We start from the raw sequence: 24,745 nt of genomic DNA, 5'->3' as shown, positions 1-24,745 counted from the left end.
GTGTACAAATGCTGCAAATTTATAATTTTTAAAGAGGATTCACAGGACTGGAACAACTTTTTCCCTTTATTGGATACACTGTAAGTACATTTTCCCACATATTTTTTTTTTCTCCAGAGAGCCAAGCCTAGTTAGCAACATGCTATCTAACAAAATAAATTAAATCAAATACAGCATCTTTTAAAAACAGTTAATGGAAGATGTTTACAACCCATAGAATAGCTGATAGCTTTCTTAGGAGATAACAGAGCTACATCTGGGTTTTATCCTAATCAAATGACATGAAGGCTAATGAACTTCTCATTTAATTCTTTTGTTTTTTAAATAAATCATAGTCTTACTCTTTCCTTAAGTGGAAACTTAAAAGCACATGACCCATAAAAGGTTTATTTTGTCTGGTAAAAATGTATACAGGAGACTGCCCAACATTCCAGAGTGATCTTTGATAGATACAAGTTCTGAAAATGGGGGTAGACAGGAAAGCAGAAGGTAAAACAAGTTTTACAAATTCAGTTTGACAAATTACCAGAAGTATTTCACCAAATTACAAGCTCCAGAATTCTTGGGCATATATTGAACACATAAATATAATTAAAACACTCTTAAAAACACCATTAAATCTGAAATTTATGCATGTAACTGAAGAGGACAAGCAATGGCAGATGTTGTCATCATACAAAAAGTAAGTACTACGCGCATACAATGCATATTCTGGAAAGCAATGTTAAAGATGTATGTTTTGAGTACGCCTTTCTGAATCCCCTTAGATCCACTTTTAAAGAGATTAGAGTTCTTTCCTAAACATAAGCAAGATCAAGACATGTCTGAACTAATGCACTTTGTAGAAGAATGTGAAAACCATTATAGATGATAAATCAATTAATTCATATTAGTGAAATGCTCATATTAAGACAACTGAAGAAATTTATCAGGGCTTCTCTGAAAGTAATGCATCTTATTTTATTATGTTGGCCCACAATATCTGAAGCAGATGTTGGTGGTATGGCAGCAGAGGTTGAACCTTGATGACAATGTTCCATTACATTTTGTTCCATGTGACAAATGGCAGCAGAGGGGCAGTCTGAGAAAATGGTGTCTGACACAGAAGTGCATATGAAGCAAAGGGGTATAGCTGAAATCACCCATGCGGATCACATTACACTCACTGTTATTCATTGACACTTGCTGAATGTTGATGGAGACTAAACAGTGGATATGGGCACAGTGAGGCAGTGCTGGTGTGTTTCAGCAGTGGTGACAGACTGGTCACCTCCACTAGTGCAGACTTATGGGTGCAGCATGCAGGCTCCTGCTCAAGGCAGGCAAAAATGCATAGCTAATGGTGGCGATTACTGTTTTACAGCTGAGAATTTGCTCTATCTAACAGTGTACCTGTTGTTTCCAAAAAAATAACTAGGAGGTATTACTTTCATAACGACCTATGTAACACACCTTCTGCCGTGCTCAGCTTTTATTAAAATTAAGATGAATGTAGTACCCCTTAGATGGGGAGGGCAGTTGTTTTAATCAGTCGCTGGAAATAAGAAAAGCAAATCCCTCTGGGAGTTCTTACAAGTTGAGCATCAGGGACAATAGCAGCAGTCTATACCAAAACACTTAATATAATAGGAGTTAAAATGAAAACAAAGACAGTAAAAATTAATAGAAGCCTTGTTTGCTTTTACATAAGATGCTTTTTGAAGAATACAAAGCTGCACAACTGAACAACTTCCTGAGGATTTTAATTCAGTGTGTTTTAAAGGCTCTAACTGAACTGCACGATTAGCTAAAGAATAAAATAAGAGATGAAAAGTTGCTTGGGAGTTTTTTGAAGATTGCATTCTTTATCTTGTGAAATGAAAAACTGCATATTCCTACCAAGATAAGATTCCTTGCTCTGAAAGGGAAAAGCACAGTATTACTATTAGAGCACAAGAGGAGGTAGTTATGGCATTCTGTTGAAAGATGTCAAGGACATTATGCTTAAGAACATCTAAATGCAACTTTTAAATTTTATAACGTCTTAAGAAAAGCAGCACAAACAATAGCTATTTATCTGGACACAGCTGACACGTAAGGCTACAAATTTTACCTTAAACTACAATCTGTGTTTTGTGACAGAATCTAACCAAACCGACCCATCTTTGAAACAAAGCTCACTCTGTGCTTCACATATGCAATACTCTTTCAAAATCACATTGTTGTTCACATTGTTGTTTCTGATCTCACGGAACTGTTTTGTTGTGCATTTTTCATACACAAATGTACACTTAAAAATTCCATTTTTTAAGCACGGAAGCTCTCCATACACCCAGAATAGCATCTGACACAGAAACATGAATATATTGTTACACAAGGCCTCCTCAGCGTTTCTGGAAACATTCATCTGAGACGTAGAAGGAAGACAACTTTAATCCCAGAGTCCATTGTCTTCTAATGTACATTTGCTTTAGTTCTTGAAAATAGTAGACATACAGAAGCCAAGCATCAGTATAATGAAGCTCCGTAGGTCATGGACCTCAGCAATATTATCATTTCAAAATCATTTGAATATCTTACTATCTAGATAACGTGCTGTGTCAGGCAAATGGCTTAATCCTATTAATGCAATTCTATAAATTTACTTGCAGTCTGTGATTTTTTTAAGCTACCACTTAAAACAAAATGTACTATATACAAGGTTCCACACTGACTCAATCAATAAATGTTTAATGTATAAATAATTTTCTTTCCTTCCTTACCTCCAGATGCTCTAAAATATAGGGAGGATTTGTCATGCCAAGCCTCAGCATAGCTCCCTCAGGAATAGCTTCAACCAGCTTCCACAGAAGTGTAGGAAGGTCTGTGCCAATGTCTCTGCCATAAGCCCCTGTGTCTTCACTGGTCAGCCATATCTCACAAACACCCTCTGTGAATAAAAGGTGGAGATAATTAACAGATCTGTTTTAGAGCTGTTTATTTTATCATACAGCTGCTCACTCTTTTGAATGCAGGATTTCACAAGGCCATTATGCAGCCAGACTGGGTTTTCAATTGTAAGGGGGAGGGAAGGAAGGAAGGCTTTATCCCATGGGTAGCAGTGGGTTATTAAGTTCATTTTATGAGCGCAAGAGTGCTACAACAATGTGGTAAATTATCATTGCTGTGGAGTGATTAACATTCACAGCCAATGACTAATTCCGTGTTGCCTCTACAGTAAGTCAGTCACGTCTAGTACTCTGCTCAATTTTTTGAACCTAATTCATTAAACACTGCAAACAACATTACCCAAAGAGTTTGCACAAATGGCTGTTACTAGCAGTCAACTTATTAACTGGTAAGCTTCCAATAAACAAAAACTGCTCTAAAGAATACAACTAACAGTCCTCTTAGAATAACCACTAGAATTCTTTAAATGAGAAAATACAACCTTAAGGTTGTATTAAAAAAGTTAGTCATCTCTACTTGACTAAGTGAGAGCGTTCAAAAGCCTGTTTCCTGGCTGCTAATGCTTTAGTTGCCACCAGTCAAGGCCTTAGGAAGTAGTATATTTGATTTGTATTACAAAGAGTATCAACCTCAAAAACTGAAATTTGGCAATAATATCCTCTTGCTCAGAGGGAAAAGGTTGCACCATACTTTAATAGTGGCTGAAAGCAACAAGGTTTCACGCAGCCACTTCCATCATCTGTCCAGTTCCCATCCTTTTTGTAATGCAGTCTATCTCCTCACCCTCACAGCTCCAAAGTGAGAAAAAAGCCATCAAAAATAGGGCAGCTGAGAGGAAGGTAGCATTAACTCACTGAAGAGATAGATTTCTAATAAAAACAATGAACCAGTAATCAAAACCATCTGAATGCCATAAGCTACGCCATTCCTCAAAGCAATCATGAAGCATCAAGGCACTCTCTGGACAAGTAGAGAAAGTATCACAAAATATGAATGCTTATACTATAAAAATAATTTTCAGATGAGGAAAATAACAAAGAAAAAAAATCAGAAAACCAAAAATTTTACAAAATGGAAACTCTTACAGGAGATGGATGATACAGGTGGGCAGCAGCTATGACAAGCAAAGACAATTCCGTTTGGGTAGAAAAATTCTCAAGGTGATTAATTAAATACAATAAAAAATCCTTACAAATTAAAGGTAAACTGAGAAACTCATAGCTTCTAAAGTTTTTAAGGTTTAAGAGTAGAAAAGACAGACACATAGCTCTGCTGATGTAGGAGCCTAGTGACAAGCATTCCCGAAGCAGTGCTCTCTGGTTATCCAGCTTTTCATCACAGCTTTGTAGCCACATTTGAGTAGGGCTGCCCAGTGTCTGATCAGCTACACTAAACTTGCCCACACATAACAATCACACCTTGGGTCCCATTGTAGTTGCTGATTGTTTTAGAATTGCATTCGCAACAAACAGTACCATGTTACAAAATATATTCTGAGATTTGCTTGCCCTACATTTTTCTGAGTTACAGGAAAAAAAGCAACAAGTGAATTATGGATCAGCTACATTTTAGAAATAAGAGCAACATAAATGATATAAATGATGGCTAATATCCTGTTGTGTCTTTTATATCAGCTTCCCATAGCCATCATAATGCTACAGAACAGTAATTCACTTGCTGTTTTTCTACTGAAATAGAGTAAACCTCACTTTTAAGCTTTCATCTGGTTAGAATGGAAATAACATTCTGGTGGAAAAAAACAGTGAGGTTTTAAAACTGTATAGGTGGGGACAATTAGTGCCCTGGTGGGCTGAAACTTCAAATTAAATCACGTGAAGAGGAAGCAGCTGTAATAGCAAACCCTCAACAACAAGAATAACTGTCTCATCTGCTCTCCTATCAGGGTGCTGAACAATAAGCGCTGGGAATAATTCATGCTGAGAGACCCAAGGATCTCAATATATATGAGGAAGAAAAAAAGTCTCGATATGAAGAGAAGGGGTAGGGCACCTATATTTTAGAATGTTCCCTTCAGGATGACAAAACGAATCCTTCCATCCTGAAAGATGCTTTATTCACAAAAAAACCTAAGTGAACTACACGAACGACTATAGCAATACTGGCTTGGTGGCAGCTGCTGCCAAGCTGTTTATTCAAGCCCTTCGCATCCTGAGTTCAGGATTCACTAACTAAACTGAGAAATAAAACAACAAATCCCCCACACAGTCTTCTTAATAATGGGGAAAAAAAACACTTTTTCCACTCAGCCCTCTGCCCCTACACACTACAGCCCTGCATAGAAAGCTATTCAAACCCATGTCTAATTGTGTAGAGCATTTTTTTCCCTTCCTCTGCAGTGAGGCTGACCAGCTCATACACCATTCTGTTATTTGATAATTTTGGTGCTAATAAAAGCAAGCTGATTTTGTAAACAAGAAAATTGATCCAGCCTGCAGAGATTGGATGTGCAAACTCAAGAGTTTGTTACATTATTAAGGTCAATTATCATTATATTCAAGTAATTACATGTCTGCCTTTGGTCACAGTGCATAGTTTATTCCTCATTCTGCCATCACCACCCAGCACAAGAGTAACCTCAACAGCTGGTTCCCAATCTGCGATCTGCTGTAATTGGAGATGACTGAGAATGAAAAATTTTGGCAAACAAAATGTTTCCAAGTAAATAAAGGAAGTTCTGAACCAATTCCTTCCCCAACAACTCATTATAAATAATAATCATTTCAGATTATCTGTAACAGGTTTTAACTTTATTTTTCTAGGGCAGCCTAAACAGTCCTTGTCATAAAGAGAAGAAAAAATTGTTGTGAATGAAGTTGTGAATTCTGTGACATATATATGTTCCTGTTTTAGAGGCCACTTGAAGTGATTTATTTCTTTAATTTAATAAATCTAGACCTTTATATTTTACTTTATTTTCATGCCACTATTGAAAACACCTGTCAACAGTAGCACAGTCATTAATTTGAAGATAAATCTATTCCATTTGAAAAATTTACTTCAATCTACAAAACTGCCCCAAAATTTAAAATATTAGATGCTAATCCTACTGAAATTCTTTTATTTGTCGGCTTACTGTTGAATTTCTCTGCAGGCTGCTATGGTGGGAGATTGCTAGTTCCAACCTTCTCACTATTCCACAAACACTCAATATTATAAAGTTCTAGAACAGCATGGGTTGGAATGGCCTTTGAAGATCGTCCATTTTCAATCCCCCTGCCATGGGTAGGGTTGCCAACCACTACATCAGGTTCCCTTAAGCCCCACTCAACCTGGTCTTGAATGCATTCAGGGATGGAGCATCCACAACTTCTGAGGGCAACCTGTTTCATAGCCTCACCATCCCCCCAGTAAAAAAATTTTCCACAGAATGTAATCTACATCTCCCCCCTTTTAGTTTAAGACCATTCCCCCTTGTCCTATCACTCTATGCCCATGTAAAATGTTGGTCTCCCTTCTCATTATAGGCTTCTTCTAAGTACTAGAAGGCTGCAGCAAGGTCTCACTGTAGCCTTCTCAAGCCCAAAGAAGCCCAGCTCCTTCAGTCTTTCTTCACAGGAGAGCTATCTCAGCCCCTTGATAACTTCTGTGACTGTCACATCATTTTCTTGGGGGCCCCAGGCTTGGACATAATACTCCAGATGGGGCTTCACAAAAGCGGAATAGAGGTGACAATTCCCTCCCTCTTCCTGCTGGCCACCCTTCTAACACAGCCCAGGATACTGTTGGCCATTCAGGGTGAAAGTGCACACTGCTGGCTCGTGTCAAGCTTTTCAACCACCTCCACAGGGTTTCCCTCAATTAGTTGTTCTCCCAGTTTCTACATGTACTTGGGACTGACTTGATCCAAGCACAATACCTTGCACTTGTCCTTGTTAAACTTCATTAGGTCGCATGGGACCCCTTCTCTGGTTCGTTCACATCCCTTTGGATGTTGTTCCTTTCTTCTGTTGTGTCAACTGCACCATTCAGCCTGGTGTCATCAGCAGATTTGCCGAGGGTGAACTCAGTTCCCCCTGTCTATATCACTGATACAGATTTGGAAGAGCACCCATCCCAAGACAGACCCCTGGGGGACACCACTCATAAACAGCCTCCATCTGGACAAAGAGCCACTGGCCACAGCCCTCTGGCTGCTACTGTCCAATCAGTTCTTTATCCACTGAAAAGTCCAGATTTCAAACCCATATTTCTCCAATTTAGATATAAGGATGTGGTGTGGGACCATCTCAAAGACCCTGCATACATCCAGGCAGTTGCCATTCCTTTGTCCATTGCTCCACCACAGAGGGATAGCAGATTTTATTTCTCTTCACTGAATTCCATTTAGTTACTGTTAATCCATTTATCCATTTAATCCATTATTCATGTTGTTTAGGCCTCTAAGTATTTTCCCCGTCTCCTAGTTTGCCAACTACCTCCCCAGTTCGGTATCATCTCCCAACTCACTAAAAACACTCTTTATACCTCATTCTGCACATCGTTAGTAAAAATACAAGGTACTGATCCCAGGATCAACGGGTTGATCAACAGGGAATGCTGTTAGGAACTGCCAGCTAGGCTTTTTACTATGGATACCCACCCTGTGAGTCAGGCTCCCTAGACAATTCTCTCAGCCACCTTATCATCCACACATCTAGTCCAGATGTCATCAACATGTAATAATATTATAGGACACTACGCTGAAGACTTTGCTAAATTCAAGTTAAAACAAAACTAAACAAAACAACAAACCCTCTACATCTTTCCCCTCTCCCACACAGCCAGACATCTTGAGAAGGCAGTCACATACCATTTGCCAGTAGTAAACCTACTATAGGTGACCCCAATAGCCTCCTTGACCTTCACATGCCTAGAAGTAACTGCCCCACAAGGGTTTGCCCCATGAGCTTCCCACAGACTGAGGTTCAGCTGCCCTACACTTCTTTTCTTGCTCTTCTTTAAAGGCAGCATGACATTTCACTTTTTACCGTCATCAGGAATGTCATAATTGTCACATTCTTTGGATGATGAGGGAGAAAAGCACTGTGATGACACCAACCAGGGCTCCCAGCACACTTGGGTATCTCCCATTGAAGGATTATTTCTACTACTTCTGGATGTCGGGCTGCAGTTGCAAGAAGTGCAGCTATGTTTCACAAGTGTGTTACAAGTTTTAGTTTAGCTATGTTTTCACAAGTATGTTTCACAAGTTTTAGTTCAGCACAGTTGTGGTTTCAGCTGCACACACAATGACACGTATATTAGAGTGCTTAGGAAATAAAAACACTAAATTTTATGGTCCTCATATTTTGAGAACAAAAAGGTACAGAACAAAAAGGCTTTCCCTAGCGCTGTTCAAGAAGCGTTTAGATAAGGTGCTAAAGGATTTGATTTAGTAGTTGGGTAGGGATAGTGATAGGAGGATGGTTGGACTAGATGATCTTGTAGGTCCTTTCCAACCTTATGAACTTATGAACTTATGAAACATGTTTGAGAACCAACATGAAGTGAAACACACTAGAATATTACAAACGGAAATACAAAAGGAAGGTTATCATTCATTCTACTACACACTAAGTTACACTTCCTCCTAGTCAAGATGTTTTATTCAATTAAAGGTTTGGACAAGCCAATGATTTAAGATGTTATAAATTTCTATACAAGCTATACGTTAATATATTCATGGCATGATATTGTCAAACAACACAAAGCCTTAACAGGAACTTGATTTAAAAGTTCATTGCTGGCTCCAGTCCTGTTCAACATCTTCATCAATGACTTTGATAAGGGGATAGAGTCCACCCTCAGCAAGTTTGCTGACAATACAAAGCTGGGAGGAATGACTGACATGTCAGAAGACTTTGCTGCTATTTAGCGAAATGTGGACAGGCTGGAGAGTTGGGTAGCAATAAACCAGATGAGGTTTAACAAAAGCAAGTATAGAGTCTTGCACCTAGGGAGGAATAACTGCATGGACTGGTACAGACTGGGGATGACCTGCTGGAGAGGAGCTCTGAGGAGAGGGACCTGGGTATCCTGGTGGATGACAGGCTGGCCATGAGCCAGCAGTGTGCCCTGGTGGCCAAGAAGGCCAAGGGGATCCCAGGATGCATTAAAAACAGTGTGGCCAGCAGGTCAAAGGAGGTGATCCACTCCCTCTTCTCTGCCCTGGTGAGGCCTCACCTGGAGTATTGTGTCCAGTTCTGGGCTCCCTGGTACAAAAAGACAGGGATCTCTTGGAAAGAGTCCAGTGAACGGCTACTAAGATGATAAAGGGTGTGGAACAGCTCCCTTAAGAGGAAAGGCAGAGAGACCTCAGTCTGTTCAGCCTTGAAAAAAAGAAGACTAAGGGGATCTGATTCACATCTATAAATAGGAGCAGGAGGCAAAGGTATGAAGCTGGACTTTTCTCAACAGTGTGTGGTGATAGGATGAGGGGAAATGGCCGCAAACTGAAGCATAGGAAGTTCTGCACAAATGTTGTGTGGGAACTTCTTCACAGTGCAGTGATGGAGCAGTGGCACAGCTGCACAGAGAGGTGGTGGAGTCTCCTTCTCTGGAGACGTTCCAGACCCGCCTGGACACCTACCTGTGCAACCTGGGCTAGGGAGCTGCTTTGGCAGGGGGTTGGACTCCATGATCTCTAGAGCTCCCTCAAACCCCAACAATTCTGAGATTCTGTGATTCATTTAACATAGATATGACTTAAGTGATGAGAACAAATTCCCAATCCTACATAGTTCTGGTAAAATTTTGGGCTACCATTGCACATTCCAAGCTGGTAAAATTACAAATACCTTGGACCCACTTATAGTGATTATTTTTTAAAAATCCTGTAACATCATTTTACTTTAGTTTAGATTTTTAAGTCATCTTACAAAAATTAAAACACACTGTCTCATTTACTTATATAGGAAGTTGAAATTGGAATTTAAAAGGAGCTTAGTGCAAAACAGCTCAAGAAGCAGCTCAAAGCTATTTCAGTGAAAATGTGTTAAACCTTTTTAAGAATCTTTGTTTCAAGGGGCATGTAGACTTATGTGATTTCATGTAACATATGAAGCCAAATCAGAGCTAGATAAAATTAAAAAAAAAAAAAAAAAGAACAAGAACAACAACAACAACAACAAAAAAACATGCACACACAAAAAAGGAAAAATTAGGACTGTTCAAAAAGAACTTAATTAAGTGAAAATTAAAAAGAAAAAATCAAACATTTTGGTTTCATACAAAATTAAAGGAACAGAACAAACTCAATACTACCCCCTGACATGAAACAAATACATGCACACATTTCCATCACAACCTTTTCGCATGAATTTATTAGGGTTACTTCGTTGTTGGTTTTTGTTTTTTTTTTTAATCACCAAAGTGAAATGAAGAGATCTGGCCCAAGTACATATGTATTTTTTACATTCAGCTGCTTAACTTTAATGAAAGGATAGTCATACACCCACTTTATAAGTATTTAGATAGATGTGGAGTTTCATAGTTGTACCATTATTAGATTCTTCTAATGGTGGCTTTCCATTTTATCTTGTGTGGTTACAGAAGTGGAAGCTTACAGAGAGATTTATTTAAGGTTATCCTTTGTAAAAATTAGGCATCTGAAAGATGAACTGTTGAGAATGTCAGCTCAGTGGATTTACCTTTTTTTTCTAAATTCATTAAATAAAAGCTTCATTTGCAACAGCCACAATTGTATTTTCAAAGATCTGTTACTACTGGGAGAGGGAAGCAAAAATTTAAGGACCAATATTAAAACCCAAACCTCTCCTTTTGCAGTGAACACTTCACCATCAAGGTATTCACCATGGAAGTTTACAACTTGTGTCTGCTGCAGATCTCAGCACTTTGACAACTTACACCAAATACTATTTGTTTTGCCTATTTCTGTGGCTATAACGATAAGCAAAACAAAGTATTTTTGATAAAATGAGATTAACATGTGAAATTATTGCCCTGCAATAAAAAGACAAATCAATTCCAAATTCAGCTGAAGAAGAAATAAGAATACTTCTGAAAGTAATAAAGTTTAGTTAAAATTCTTCTTCCTAAGGCATTAAAAAGAAAAAATATTTCATAACAGAGTGTTCTCAATCACAAGCATATAGCAGATAAGGTCAAATAACCATTAAATACCAAAGAAAGCATAATAGGCTTCTCTCTTCCACAAAGCCAACCCTTGTCCTTGCTTACAAAAGAAGTCAATCAATCCCTGTAGGGCCCTCCGTTCCTAATAGCCTACTGCTTGAGCATAAACCAGCAGTAACAGTACAATAGGTCAGTTGCTGCTGCAAACAACAGGACAGCTGAACTCACTATCAGCCCAGTTTTATTCCACTAGAACAAGACAGACTCAAAAGGGTAAGAAGACAGGCAGGTATTAGCTCCATGTTGACAATGCAGCATTATACACCTTGCTTTCAAGGATAAAATGAATGATAACATACATTATGATAATGAATTGAGTTTTGAAGTTGATTTTAAGAGGAGGAAAGCATTTCGAGAAAATTGAAGGGAATCATGAGTTGGTCCCAGTTCTCATGCTTGAGAAGAGAATTTGTCCTTTAAGACAGAAGTCTTCGTGTACTCTTTTGGACACCAGTCTAGGGTCTTCTTACTTCCAGGAATGTTAGTTTCATACACAGAAGCATTCTTCGATAGTAAGCCCTTGCACATATTAAAAAAACAAACAAATAAACAACAACAAAAACCCACCTCAGTTCTTTCATTAAATGTTCCGGTTAAAAAAAAAAATTAAACTTAAGGTCGCAATTCCACATACAGACATCCTGAAATAACTAAGCCACTTTTCAGAGATCATAGAATCAGAATGATTGTGTTGGAAGATACCTTTAAGCTCACCTCGTTCCAACCCCGCAGGCAGGGAAAATTCTCACTAGACCAGGTTGCTCAAAGTCCTATCCAGTCTGGCTTTGAATGCCTACAGGGAGGTGGCATTCACAAGCACACTAGGCAACCCATTCCAGTGTCTCACCACTCTCACAGTGAAGAATATCTTCCTGATATCTAGTCTAAATCTACCCTCTTGCAGTATAAAACCATTTCCTCTCTTCCTGTCGCTATACACCCTTATAGAGTCCCTTTCCAGCTTTCCTGTAGGTCCCGTTCAGGTACCAGAAGTCTATTAATAGGTCTCTTCAGAGTCTTCTCCAGACTGAAGACCCCCAACTCTGTCAACCTGTTCACACAGAGGAGGTGCTCCAGCCCTCTGATCATCTTCATGGCCCTCCTTTGGACCTGGTCCAACAACTCCAAGTTGGGGGCTCCAGAACTGGATGCAATACTCCAGGTGGGGTTTCACAAGAGCAGAGTAGAGGGGCAGAACCACAACTGCTTCCTAAGTCTTATGCATATTAATGATCAGGGAGATAATTAGCTAAATCAGTTCTCTTTTGAATCTAGAACATCATTTAAGTTATTGCAATGGTACATAACTGTACATGTACCGAGAAATTAAAGCTTTAGAGGTCTAAAAGTGCTTGTCGACAGCAAGCTCAACACAAGCCAGCAGTGCAGTCTGGCAGCCAAGGGGGAAACTGCATCGTGGAGTACAATAAACACAGCTCAGACAGCTGTTCAAAAGAGGTAGCTATGCTACTGTATTTAGCAATGATGCAGACTCACATTGAGTACTGTGAGAAGTTCTCAGCTCCATGGAATAAAAACATGTTACAGCCCTTGAAAGCACCCAGAGGAAACACTGAAGCCAGTAATAGAGCTGTCAGGTATGTCCTGCGAGGAGAGGCTGAGGACATTTGGGCTGCCCAGACTGAAGAACAGAAGGCCTAGAGGTGACCTCAGGTGTTCTCTGCAGCTCTCTGAGGAGGGAGAGCAGAGGGAGGTGCTGGGTTCTGCTCCCTGACAACAATGGCAGAACATGAATGGCACATATCTACCAGCGGAGGGCCAGAGTGGGCATTGGGAGACATTCCTGTACCATGACAATGGTCTGCCACTGGGAAAGGCTTCCTAAAAAGGTGGTTGATGCTCCATACTTGCCAAGAGGCATTTGGACAATGCTCTCAATAGCATGCTTTAACTTACAGTTATCCTTGAAGACATCAGGCAGTTGAGTTGGACTCAATCTTTGCAGGTTGAGTCCAACTGATTTGCTCTATTCTTTTGATTGGGTGACCATAGATAACAAATTTTGCATGAAGGGATTTATGCACAAGGAAGTTGTATTTCAGAAAACTCAAACATATACTGATTTGGAATTGTTCTGCTGTGGTCTTGTATACAATAAACAGACAGATAGATCCATGAACTGTGGAATTAATGTTCTCAGTTCTATGCTTCATGAGCTACTGATATGCTCCTGATGCACTTGTACTATAAGCTAAGAGAGAGGGTACACTCAACCCTCCACCAGCCTAGCACTCTTCAGAAAAAAAAAAAAATTCTTCAGCTACTGAAAAGGCAACATTTTCCCAAATTAAAAAACTAAAGAATTAAAATGTATCGTTTATATGCCTATTTCTGAAACATAAATGAGAAATCTACTTCAAACTTTGTACTGAACATGGCAGATATGAGGGATTTTGTTTATGACTTAGAAATTCACTTGGAAAAAAAGAGTACTGTGTCACTCATTATAAGTTCTCCATTTAAAAACAAAAACATAGGCTATCAATCTGTTGTAGATGAAGTATTAGATGCAAATGGTCACATGCTGCACAAATTCGCATACTTGGTCATGAGCTGTAGGCATATTCTGTGACATTACAGGATGCAGTACTAATTAACAGAGGCTTTTACTGAATAGCCATCTCTGTAGTGCTAATTTTAACAATGTTTTTATGGAAACTGATTAATTCTCTGTAAGTAACATGACATATCAAGTTTCAATAATTAAATATATTTGTAGCCAAGCTAAATAATAATCAGAATGAGCTTAGAAAGAGAATAGCTTACAGATTCTACAACAGCAGCTTGAACACAAGCTACAGGATGTGGTAGAATTATTTGACGTGGGAACGTGTACTCCAGAAATCATTCCCCAGCTCAAATCTCCTGTGTTTCTGAGATCTGAAGTCTACAGCACTCTTTAATTCAAAGCCTCTGACTTTTTTTTTTTTTTTTAATAAATGAATAGCAACAATAAAAAGAAGCCACATTTTAGTCATTAATTACACAAGACATATTTAAAATTGCTAGTTTGATATAATTTGGGTTAAAGCAAAATGCTGAAATTAGAAAATATGATCACAGCAAAAAAACATTATGATAAAAGTTTACATCTAACTTTGACTGAAAAGATTAGCAATAATGAATAATCTCTGACCTGTTACACACCCAAAGATGAAGGCAGATATCTTAAAATCTCTTACGTGTTCTGACCAAACAGAAGTATAATTAAGAAGTACCATCGTAAGTAACAAATACTAGTGCCTAACATTGTATAGCACATTAAATGATCAGCAAAGATATAACAGTCTTAAACCCCAAGGATGATACGGAATACAGAAGTATTTATTAAAAAGGGCCTTCCCTATGTAAAGCAATCCTTCTGTAAATTAAAGTCATTTTACATCAAAGTATGTAATTCTAACAACATCAGAAACCAAAGACACAGAGGGGCCACGTACAGTTTCTCAGGATGATAATGCTTCTCTTAAATCCTCACAATAGTATAGATAATACATTTAACTCACTAAGAATATCCTAGCCCGTATCTGTAAGAAAAACAACTTGTTGCTGCACACAACAATAAGCTCATGTGGCTTATTAGGAAACCAGTAAGTAAAATATTCTTTAAAATTATCATACAGATATAAATCATACCACGATTTCCCTGATTTCTGACACAGACCTCCTCTACTACTCATTATTACTTAAAATCTATTCTAAAATGGCTGTTATACCCTTGTGAACTCTAAGTGGGTCAATTTAAGAAAGAACAACGGCTACTTTGAAAGTAATGCCCCCTACATTATGATGTTGGTTCACAACATTAGAGGAGGATGTTGGTGGTATGAATGTTGGTAAGGCAGCAGAGGTTGAACCTTTCTCCTAGTCTGCCATCCCATTTTGTTGCTGTGTGACAGATGGCTGCAGAGGTGCAACCTGACAAAATGGTGGTCAAAATAATGATGCATTTAATGATGCTTGCTGAACATATATGGATACCAAACATAGGATGTGAGCACAGTGACGTGGTGGGTGGTGTATTTCAGCAGTGGCAATAGTGACAGTGGGTCACTTCTGCTGGTGTCGACTGTTACAAGTGCAACATGTAGGCTGTTCATCACTGGCAAAAATGAACAGCTAATGTGAGTGACTGTGTTGAAAAACAGTGTTTTGTAGCTGAGAATTCATTCTATCAAACAGTGTTACTGTGCTCTTTGTATCAGCTGTAGTTTTCATGGAAATATATAAGGTATTACTTTCAGAGTGACCTACATAGATTACTCATACAATATCAGTAATGGAGTTTCCCTAATTCTAAATTATAAATTTGTTCAAGTACATCTACTGAATTTTTACTGAGAACATAGTGGGTCCATCCACTTTAATCTAAATTTATATATAATATTCAGTGATACATCAACAAAATATATCATAATCAAAATGCAATTAAAAATCTGTTGGAGATGTCCACAGGGAGGTCAAAGTGAAATCATTCAGGGGTTTTGAAGGATATTAATGTTGTTTTTTCCTCATACAGATTAATGCCCATTAAGGTCTTATTCTAAATAATCATTTACTTTCTGATGAACTGATGATATGTCAATATAGAAACATGAATGAAATCAAAACTAGTAGAGACAAGCTTCTGTTGAGGAATCTCTATCAAAGGAATTAGAAGTGCAATAACTTCATATGTTCAAAACTAGAATCCAAACAATAATCCAGTTGTTTAGAAAGAAAAAGTCTATTGTTTCTTTTATACAGAAACACTGGGGGAAAAAAAAAACTTTTAAAAATTTGTCAAAATAAGATAGTAATATCCTTGTTTGTTAAATACTTTCTCTTTAAACACTTCTTAAATAATTACAAGTTTTATGCAATCTTGCCTCTGTTTTCATTAAAAAAACAATCTGTAATAATTTCCTTATAACATGCTGTATTTATCTCTGAAAAATATAACTCATCAAAGTAGTCTGAAGGAAAAAAATTAGGAAGGTATTGAACTGTACAAATCTTGTAACAGCTGCTCATCTGCATTAACTGCTATAAAGCCATTATTAGGGGTAACATGAAAACAATGCACTTGCCTTAAAGGTTTTTTTTTAAAGAGATATCCCTAATGCTAATCACATTCCCCTTCAAAAGCGGTACCTGCTTCTTGGCATACTTCTCAAACACTACTACTTAGCACAGAAGTTTTAATGTTGGAGGAATGGTGTTGGTACTACTCATTCTTTGTTTATCTCAAGATGACTTTCCAGTCAGAAATAAATTTCATTGTTTCACAAAGAGTTCAGTTTTGGGGCACTCAGCCATTCTGCAATGGGCATGTCAAAGTACCAGCTTTTTGGTACCTAGGGAGAGAATATGTACTTCACTTTGGAAAGCAGAGGAAAGTGAAGTGAAGGCTGGGTTCCAAATTCTGGAGTCAGAAAGCAAATATAAATGCTATTCAAGAATGTTTCTCCTTTTTCTCAAAAAAATATGATGCAATAGTAAGGAAGTATTGTTTTGCATATGTTTATATTTTTTCATAACAATAAGTGGCAGATTTTATAGAACATTTTTAATAAAGATGCCAAAGTTCCAATTCATACACTAAATTGGATAAAGAAAGAAAATTGAAAGAATGCACTATAAAGTCATAAAATATCTAACCCAAAGCACAGCTAACAACAACAAAAATGTATGTCATCACAGACTAAACAACTGGAGAGGAAACACGCTCTACTGACATATTCCACTTTTAACAGCATATAAAAATAAGTTCTAACAAAGTTAGAGGGTCTTCCCTTATTTTAGAGGTGGAAAACACATCATTTCTTAAGTAACATATTTTGACCGCCAACAATTCCTGTTTAACAACAGGAGCTCTAGACCCGTGGCATGGCATGTGCTTGAATTTTGTCTTTTTGTCACTATAAAACAAGTTCATAAAGATTGGAATAAAGAGGCTCTTTGAGCTTAACATATTTTCAGAAAAATTCTTTTCAGTTATTTCTTCCCTCCTATATCTGCCTTCAAGTTAAATAGAAAAAGCAGTGACCTATTTCAACATTTTTCCTCAAAGGGAAATTAAAAGTAGTAAATTCTATATAAAGATCAGAGCAATGAAAAAATAAGAAAAAATGTATTTCATCAACAAGGGTTTTGATGGCAGTCTTTCAAGGCATTAGTTAAACAACCATCATGTTGCTCGATAGGAATACAGAACAACAGAGACATTGTGAGTTTATACGTTTTCTAAACAACCTCTGTTTTGCAGTTAGTAAGAACTGATTTACTAGAACCCATTACTGCAACCAAATCCTCCCATTCTACCCTCCAGTGTGGACTTGGATACCTTAAGCTTATATTTAAGAATAAACCTTTTGTCAGGATACCTAAGAAAACAAGCTTTACACAATCATGCAGTGCACGTACCATTCTATCCCAGCAGCAATCCAACTCATTGACCAGTTTCAACCAAAACTGACAGAAAAACGGAAAACTCAGTGGTGGTTAAGTTCCCACAGGTCTCAGGAATACGAGCCAGTAAGTGCAGAAGCACAGCCTGAGGCAGTGTCCCAGGTAAGGGCAGGCAGGGCCCAACCTCAGCCACAGCCACAGGAGTATCCCACTGGAGTCACCACAGCGCACCTAGCTTTAAGACAGCGCTCTTCTATCACATTGTGAAAGAGCAGGTCTTAAATATAATAACCATTAAGTAGGTAAAAAACACAGACTCACAAAAAGTCCAACTTGTAATTACAGTTACTTGCCCAACAATTTTAGTCTACTTCTTTTAATACCTGAAGAATAGCATGTGACAATAATCAATAGCATGAGACAGTTAAATAATTCTCTTTCTTCAGGTCATTAATATTCTTTAGCACCAAGCCTCCGAGCAATTCATCACACCATATGCCTGAATGCATGCCACTGGAGCCATAGTTTTTCTGCACATTCTCTCTGTGTACGTTTCTATGCATGAAAGAACAAATATTGAGACTACCTAACAGTCTCCATTTTACTTTGCTGGTCTATTCCAACACATTTAACCACAATGCCTATCTCTTCTCTTTCCTCCCCTTCAACCTACCCTGTCAGTGACCTTAAACCCAATTTAAATGAACCACCCTCTGCCAGTAATGAGAAATAATTCAGCCTCGGTGATGGTTTGTTAAAGCCTATTATAAAAGAAATCACACACATCTTTTCAATCATCTTGAATCATACGAGGGCTTTTGGGCTTCAAAAATCATTCACTACTGATTTTAGGGAGGCCAGACGTAAGTTGAAGTTCAAAGCAAAATCATTTATTTGCTCCAGCTTAATTATAAATTTAACATGAAGGAGCCATAGCCTGAGCAATTTCCATGCTGCAGTTTGAGAATGACTAAGTTCTGTGCCTCAGCCAGATTGAGAGGAAGGATTGAATAATTCTACCCACTGCACATTTATACTTTTTTTCTTCTCATGCTCTGTAGAAAAGCATGCCAAATATATGAAATTAGCAGCTTTAAATTCACCTGTAAATAACTTCAATAAGGACAGTTAGTATCTAACTTTTCTCAAGTACTCTAAAATGATTACAACTCAGACCTCCAAATGGATTCAGGTTGCAGCTCCTGTTGATTTCCTACAGTGTTAATCATTACAAAGGTATTTAAACAACTCAAAGCTTATTTTCAGGATATATGAGAAAAGGGAATGTGGTTAGTACATTTTGCATGGGTTCTGTAATTCTTCTTTAACTTCACATGAAAGCTTCTGGCACCTTTTGCATTTATTCTAATCCGCAAAACAGAAAGATAACAATGGACTGAAATGTTGAAGAAGAAAAAAAAAAAACATGCAAAATTAGACTACACTTTAGCCTGGATAAACAAGTCAGCATGTAACTATCACAGTGTAAGAAGTGTTATCAATTTAAAGGAAAATTCTTATGAAAGTGTCTACTTCATTTAAAAAAGGATCATAAAACAAAAAGCTCTGTACTGCTAGACACAAACTGCATTGTGTCTTGCAGGAGTGTCAAGTCTTGGCTAACAGCCAGGTGCTGAAACACAGCCAGGCACATCAGATATATATTAATGCAGGATAATCTGCAAGAAAAGCATTCTTTCATAAACATTTTTTTCTTTGTAAAACCATCAATCAACTTCCTAGTCGAGCACCATGTGGCTCAGCTTAAGAGATCCTCAAAAATGCTTCAGTGTCTATAAACCACCGACTTACTTCAGAGACTTGGTGCCTTTCAGTGTCCATTGTCCTAAGCATTTGCTGAAGTTATTTGGCTGGCTCTCAGCAGCTAATTCTGATTTGTAACTTGGGAAACCAGCAGCAGGAGGTTGCTCAGACATGACTAGTGTCATCCTTACCACCAATTAGGCAAGGTGCAGACTGCCAATCAGGAGTGTTTTGCACTTGTAGGAACTTATTCTATAGTTATATAGAATATCTTAAATTTATTTTATAGGAACAGCATGAACATAGAGGACCACCTAAACATCTGCCAGGGAAAGAACTCATGCAGGCAACTCGTTATTTAGCCCACATTAAACAGCACAGAAAGGCACAATGATGGATATTTTGTTCAGAAGTTTTATTTCCTAGAAAGTACACATTGATTAGCATTACGAAGGACGAGCTCTGTAGCAATAGAATGACTCAAAAAATTTTCCAGAGGAAACTTACAGCAGTAAGAACAGTAAATTTCCAAGTGTTTTCAGGAACAGACTTGACTCTCCAGTAAAAAAAAAATGCATCAAAAGAATGTTTACAACTACTTAAAAATCTATTTCTATACATAAAAGAAGCTCAACTGATAGTCTGCAGAGGTAGCGGAGTCCATCTCAAAGCATTACTCCTTGGTGATTCTTGTGTATTCAATAGGTAAAATAACATTTTCCTACACATCTGATCTTTCAAGGAACAAAGGCTGTTAGTTTCTAATTCAAAACACTCTGATGTCATTATCTAAAACATATGTTCTAATTTTTTAACATATAATACCACTCTGATACTTCTACATAATTTGCTAAGAGTCAGGGTTAAGAAATTATCATTGTTTAAATCAACGGGAGATAATATAAAGAATGTCACTATCACATAACTACCGGATGAATTTGCTTATTTCATGGTAGACATATAATTACACAACCCACTAGCACAACTCCAACTGTACTGTGGTCATATTCAATTTCTTCAAAAATGGTTCTTCAGAAAGAGTTACATCACGCTGCATAACATTAACATTATTTGTTGATGCCTGAATGATCTCAGTAAATAAATAAGTCATTTTATGCTCCAAAGAGCACTTTATTAGCCCTTCTCTAAATTGCAAACAACTTGTGGCTACAGTATCCAGTGGAAATACATTTCAAATAATTAATACATTATAGAAATGAGAAAGTAAAGTGCTGTTGAAAAAGTACACCTCATCTCTCTGTTTCCGTAAGTACAGTGAGTAGGTAAGTTTTCTTCTTACCATAATTGCGTCTAGCATGGGAAGAATGAATATGAGGCTACACAGCGGTAGGTACATGTATAAACATCTATATCATTTCTAAAAGTCTCACTGATTCATCACCTTAGTATTGGAAAGGAAAAGTTCTCCATAGACATGCTCCTTCGGAGCAGTTGCTTCATAAGAGATTTCTCCTCCACCTCTTCCTTCTGAGCCATCTTTATAGACCAAAATATTCACACAGCTTTGAATACCTCTTTCCCCTAAAAGCAAGGCTTGGTAAACACCTTTTCCATCACCCATCAGCATTCCTTCATGAAAACCATGCCACTTCTCATTGAAAAAATGTTCTGCTTCCTCCAAACCTTTACTTTTCACTTTAAAGGACCCTCCTGCCTTACAGCAGCTTAAGAGGACATAAACTGAATCTGCAACAATCCTACCCTCCTGTCTGTCACAAGGTCCTGTTGGCTCCTGACATTCATGTAACAAGCTAAGGCAGTCAAAAGATATAATCTAGAAAAAGTTCTGTAATAGCTACAATTCCTAGATCAAACATAGGATGGTCCTCCACGTATGATGCAAGAACACAGGATCTACTAATTTTCAGTGACGTTTAATGATTACAATGCAAAAACATATTGCATAAAAAAGTCAATTAATTTTCAATTAATTTAGGCAAAACAATACACTTTGATTTCCAAGAAGTTTCCAAATGTCCCCCACCAATAACTTTTAGAAAAAGCACATAGATCACTCTGAAAGTAATACCTCCTACATATTTCCATGGAAACTACAGCAATACAAAGAGCACAGTAACATTATTTTATAGAGCTAATTCTCAGCTATAAAACACTACTTTTCAACATAGTCAGCACCATTAGCTAGGCACTTTCACCAGCCATGAACAGGACCCAGCATGCTGTGCACATAACAATCTGCACCAGGAGAGGTGACCCACTGCCAACACTGCTGAAACACACCACCTACCACCTCACTGTGCTCACATCTGCTGTTTGGTCTGTAGAAACATTCAGAAAGTGTTGATGAATGTCAATGGGAGCCATTTTTTCTGCATGAAGGAATTCAATTCCACATCTTCGCTTCATCTGCACTTCCATGTCAGATGCTATTCTGTCAGACTGTTCCTCTGCTGCCATCTGTCACATGGCAACAAAACGTAATGGAATATTGGTAGGAAGGTTCAGCCTCTGCTGCCATACCACCATAATCTGCCTCTGATATCATGGGCCAACAAAATAAAATAGGAGGCACTACTTTCAGAGAAGCTCTGATCATTTCTGTCAGAATGAGTGGACTGAAACCTCTTGTACATGGCCTTGTTACAGACAGATAGCAAATCATGTGGAATAATTTGTCAGTTCTCTTCAGACAGAGAAATCACCAGGATTGGCGTATTCAAGAAATACTCAAAACAGCAAAAAACATGGAAAAGGAGCAGAAAAAAAGCTCTGGTGATACAAAATTATCCACAGTTAAGTCAAAGCTAAATTCACTGTAAAACCTTGCTGAAACTATCTTGAATTGAGAGGTGGCAACATAGCCAATGACATGCTATCAGATAAACAAAATAACACATCGGGAAACAAAAAGCTCTGAAAAGGATTGGCTCAAATGCTGTACTGCAGGTGAGAAAGAAAAAGTTTTCTCTGGTTATTTTTTTAACGCATTACCTGGGTAATTAATACCCAACTAATAAAATGTGGGCAGAATATTGACAAGTCAAAAAGGAATAGAGAACAAAGCGGAAGTCAGTGCTCTTTTCATACATTCCCAGGATTCCATCGTGCCATTCTTTCAGCAAAGTTATCACGAAGACTGTAAAGAAGTTAACAGATGAGAACTAAATAGTACATCATTTGAGAAGGATAGAGTTGAAGGAGAATACCACAAAGCTCTACAAAAATATGAATGCACATAAAAGATAATCAGAAATCTACTCATTTTTGCCATTGAGGATGAAGAATAAAATCACCAGGAAGTTTCTCATGCAATAGCCTTAAGAAAAAATAAATTTCACACAATTCATGATTCAAATAGACAACTCATGTTATAGGCTGCTGCAGAGACTGGAAGTGTAACTGCCTACGAGCAGATTTATGGAAGAGGCTAATATACAAGATTTTCATGCAGCAACCTCTGACGTGTGGGCCCTACAAGCTGAGAGGATCTACATGGGTTAAGCAAAGCTTCACCTTGAGCTGAACATCTTCTTTGACTGTTCTCTACACACTCAGAGCTTATCACATTCATGGCAGGTACCTGACATGGCAGAGTAATACTTATTCATGTTACCCAGTTCAACCATACGTTAAGACATAAACAGGGCAGGAGAAAATTCCAAGTTCACAGATCACATATGATGTCCATGGTTTTGGAGAAAAAGATAGTATCCTGAATAGAAATTCCAAACACGGTCACAACATTCGTATCTTAATTCCACGTTTTTGTGTCAGTTCAAGGAAATTAGGCTTTGTCAATGGTTTACAGGCTGGTTAAGCCTGGTTCCATGATGAATGGAGCAGTGGGATTCAGAGGCTTAGACAAGACACACCAGGAACTCCTATGTTCTACTGCAAGCTGAAGCATGTGGATGGAGTTAGACCCAGCTCAAGAACCTAGTCAGCTTGAAAACATAAAGCAATTTAAAATCAAGCTGAGGTGTCTCGTAAGGAAAAAAAAAACAACCTGAATTGAGGAGATGAACTCTATCCAAACATGTATTAACGAAACCTTATCTAAACTAAAATACTTTTCCTAACAGACACTAAAGTATTTGCACTTGAACAGCAGACCCACAGAAAGCCAGGCAACTAGGATGCTTAAATATTGGTGTTTAATTTAGCCTAGCAAAGTGTATCAGAATGCAGCTTGGCACCTAAGCAGAGTGCAGACATGCAGAATCACAGAGAACGAGCCAAAGGTTATGGCATTAGGCAAGCATGGCAGAGAGCATCAGCTGTAAGTGCAGACAGCTGTGCCACCTGGATACATGTGGTAAGATGACCACCACTTTATTTTATTTCAGGGAAAAAGAACTGCCAAAAACTGAGAGGTCTGGGCTTGGTTAAAGAATACACGTCCAACTGGGATGAATTTAGATGAAAGAAAATAGGAACTGTGTAATTATATACACTTACCTTGACAAATAGAAAGCAATCTGTGATTAGAACATAGTAATTAGTTACAAAATGCTTCCCATGGATTTAATTACCCATCCGTCTACATGTTTCTTAATTACTTTTTATCTCATTGCATCAGTAAAAATTTCTGCCTGAGGCAACTGCCATTCACTTATTTACAGGGTTTCTAGTTTTTACAGTGCATATATTATAGGAACATGGCCAAACAATGCTAGAGTTACAGTTGAAATTTCATGTAGAAAGAATTTCTCCCTCAGTTCTCCATGGAAATTATTTTCTTAGGGTTGAATTCAAGCCTAACTATTGTCTATGTATTCAAGTGGTTTCCAAATGCCCAGTGTGTCATTTAAAAGAAATTCAAAGCAAAATCACAAGTTTTTAAGTGAAAACTAAAATTAAAATAAATCTATATTCACACAACTGAAAAAAAAAAAAAAGGTTAATAAGCAATAGCGTAAACATAATGGTAATGTAAACGTAATGTATACATAACTTTTCCAGATAAACATAAGACAAACAAAATGAATTTTATATATATATATATATATACATATATATATATATACATATATATAATAGAATTACAGAACATATAGCCTAGAAGTGTTGATTCACTTACTTTCATTTAGAAGATTCAATGTTTGGTGGGGTTTTATTGTTTGTTTATTTGTTTGTTTGCTTTAAGGTATAGATATTATTGCTGAGGTTGCATGCATTTTGCTTTGACAACAACTCTGTGTAGCAAGAAATTTACATTTTTGTCTTATGTTTTGGTGGTACAATAATCCCAACAGTGCATAAGTATCTGCTATGCAGTGTATAAATTTTAAAAAGAAACACTTAAGGACAAAACAGACTTTTTCCAAACTCAAACTTTTCAGAATTTATGAACAGCAAAAGCATAAATATACTTTAAGTAGAAAATGTGAAAAGGTCCAAATGACAAAAAAAAAATTGCTGTGCAATGAGAAAACACTTGAGTTATTCTATCAGAGAAAAGTGAAACTTAGGTTCTACTTCTAGACGGCAACACATTAACTGCTAC

At 37.6% G+C, this 24,745-nt stretch overlaps 1 protein-coding gene across 1 annotated transcript in view; it reads right to left on the bottom strand.

Moving 5' to 3' along the window:
• CDKAL1 (CDK5 regulatory subunit associated protein 1 like 1) overlaps positions 1-24,745 on the bottom strand; it is a 335,413-nt gene that overhangs the window by 109,694 nt on the left and 200,974 nt on the right. The window contains exon 9 of the mRNA XM_065752679.1: positions 2,742-2,908. Within this exon, the coding sequence (XP_065608751.1) occupies positions 2,742-2,908 (167 nt within the window). The remainder of the gene's footprint in view (positions 1-2,741; positions 2,909-24,745) is intronic.

This window comes from Cyrtonyx montezumae, unplaced genomic scaffold, assembly GCF_038088225.1.
Source record: "Cyrtonyx montezumae isolate F1298 unplaced genomic scaffold, pur_monq_1.0 scaffold_8, whole genome shotgun sequence".
NCBI lineage: Eukaryota > Metazoa > Chordata > Aves > Galliformes > Odontophoridae > Cyrtonyx > Cyrtonyx montezumae.
This window is presented reverse-complemented; position numbering and strand designations above follow the sequence as displayed.